The sequence below is a fragment of the Uranotaenia lowii genome, chromosome 2 (genome assembly GCF_029784155.1).
Source record: "Uranotaenia lowii strain MFRU-FL chromosome 2, ASM2978415v1, whole genome shotgun sequence".
In the NCBI taxonomy this organism is placed as follows: Eukaryota; Metazoa; Arthropoda; class Insecta; order Diptera; family Culicidae; genus Uranotaenia; species Uranotaenia lowii.
Window position 1 is genome coordinate 272,446,915 of NC_073692.1, and position 2,354 is coordinate 272,449,268.

General features: G+C 37.2%; 1 protein-coding gene across 1 annotated transcript; it reads right to left on the reverse strand.

Moving 5' to 3' along the window:
* Positions 1–982: 982 nt before the first annotated feature.
* Positions 983–1,854, reverse strand: LOC129749639 (peritrophin-1-like). Its single transcript, XM_055744670.1, has 2 exons — positions 1,705–1,854; positions 983–1,645 (listed from the first exon to the last, which is right to left on the reverse strand). The coding sequence occupies exons 1-2, from the start codon at positions 1,712–1,714 to the stop codon at positions 1,083–1,085; spliced, it is 573 nt and encodes a 190-aa protein (XP_055600645.1). The 5' UTR covers positions 1,715–1,854; the 3' UTR covers positions 983–1,082.
* Positions 1,855–2,354: the final 500 nt, after the last annotated feature.

A 2,354-nucleotide genomic window follows, 5' to 3' on the forward strand; every position in this document is an offset into this window, starting at 1 on the left:
TAAAAGGTTGATTTCTTCCAGACAATTGTGGTCTTGCGTTTTGATTTTTGTTCTTTTTTTTCGAAATTTTTTTTTGCCACCGATGGTTAAATAAAAAGAGTGGAAGTTTCTTAATTTAGGTTCAAGTATTTCTCGCAAACTTATCCAGAAACGACATCTAGATATTTTTTCAAAGGTTTTAAATGTCAGAAGAAAGATAATCCCAAGAAATGGTCTTGAACATATTCATAGCACATCGCGCTATTTTCGAATTTTCAGACGAAATCAATCTCAATTAAAGTCCTATATAAATTCTAGTTATTGGTTTAACATTCGTAATATCTTGTTAAGCGATGACCACGAGCTATACACAAAAACCACTGCGTTGACAATATGGCGTTTGGTAGTAATAGAGTATATCTAAGGGAATAATTATTTTCATAAATATGTTTTCATTGAAAATGATGAAGAAAGATCTTCAGGTCATATTTGTCAAATTTTTAAATAACTGAAAAAAGTTAATTTATTAACATTTTGTGAGCAAATAGTTGTATTGCTCCATTTTATACATTTTCCTAGAACATTTCGGTATCGAACTTTGAACACGGCGAATACGCCAACGTCCCTGTTTGAGAAAAACGCGAACATAGTTTTACATACGCTTCCAGCTTATTATTTTGTTTTCTTTATTTCTAGAAAATCATATACATACCTATCTTTCAGATAACTTTGTGCAATCGAAATGTAGGCCATTGACCGTAGTTTTCACCCAGATGATAACTCCATTTGTTTTTATTTGGCGCGTGCACCCTTTCCAAAATTCACTACCGATTTAATTTGACATTCTGATTTCATGATATGGCTTAGTAATCAAATCACCTTAGGAATCAAGTCTCCTCACTCTCTCCTTAACTTATAATAAAGTTATGAGTGAGTCAAATGACCATGGTTAAAAGATAATTCTGCACAACTGTTTTACCACCAACAAACATAAATGTCAAACTGTGTTTCCACAAATTTATTTTTAAAATGCACTTTCTACAATTTTTCTTTATGCTATATCTTTAACATGTTACGAGATACTGGTCAATAAAAAAAAAACATTACACACAAGCCCCGGCAGCACACTTCTTGATGGCGTCATCCCAGTGCATTCCGGCGGAGCAAGCCTTCGGAACCAGCTCGTATTGGAAGTTGCAAATGTAATATTTGGTACAGTCGGCCGGATCAGCGAAGCTCTGTCCGAGAAGAGGCAGGGCTGGATCACACTTGAATGGCAAGCAAGTCGAGGCTGCCGGAAGTTGGCACTTGAGGGTCGGAGTATCGAAGGTTGTTCCCGCAGCGCAAGTCATAGTGTGAGCTACTCCCTGAGAGCAAACGATGTAGTGCTCACAATCTCCTTCGATGGCCTGGAACTCAATGCCAGTCGGGGGACACACGGGAGTGACCGGAACAGGAGGGCAAGTGGTTCCTCTGACGCACAGAACCCTGGCGTGATCGTAAATGTATCCTGCCGGACATGACATGATGTTTTCCTGTTCGTTTGCGCAACTGATGTATTTTGTGCAATCTGCCGCATATATGAAGAATCCTTCCGTTAAGCCTACGCACAAGTTTGCAGAGCTCATGCCAAACAGGCTCAGCGTGAGCACAAGAGCTAGGATATCTAAAAAACACAAACATTATAGAAGATGAAACTACCACGAAATTTTTCTAGTAACTTACTGCCTTTCATTTTGGGGTGAAAATTTGTCTTCTAATTCAGAGGATTAAATGAAGAGTCAGTGGATGATCATTTTATTTTTATAACTCTTCTCCCCACCAAATTAAGCTTATCTTATCGAAGACAATTCCTCAAGAAGATACCACTGAGGTCTTCAGATTATCCGTAGAATAGTGAGTGATAGTCAGTAGAATTGATGTTTTTATATGTTTGTTTAAATGTATCAAAATCTACTGCACACTTACAAACATTTTGAACGTTTATAACTTTTGATAGGTGTTTCGATTCGCCGTCACAATCATGTTTTACGATCAGTGCACATCGAAGAGCTTGTTGTTCATATGAGATTCAAGGTATTATCACGTCACCCTCATGTTAAAACGAGTCATCAGGCAGGAGACTAGACAAATTGTGAAGAATCAGTTTTCGTTTAAGAATTGCATTCGAAAAAACAACTGGCTCGTTGAGGTCTTTTGAATGCAAATCGATTGAATATTCAGTGAAACAACCAAGTTATTACATACTCACATGTGCAAAATTTTTTGACGATCGGTCTGGTATTTTAGTGGTGGTTTCTTCTTCTTCTTTAAAATTTGGTTTTATTGCGATAACATTGCGCTAACATACTCAAAATCCAGTGCAAAGTCGAATT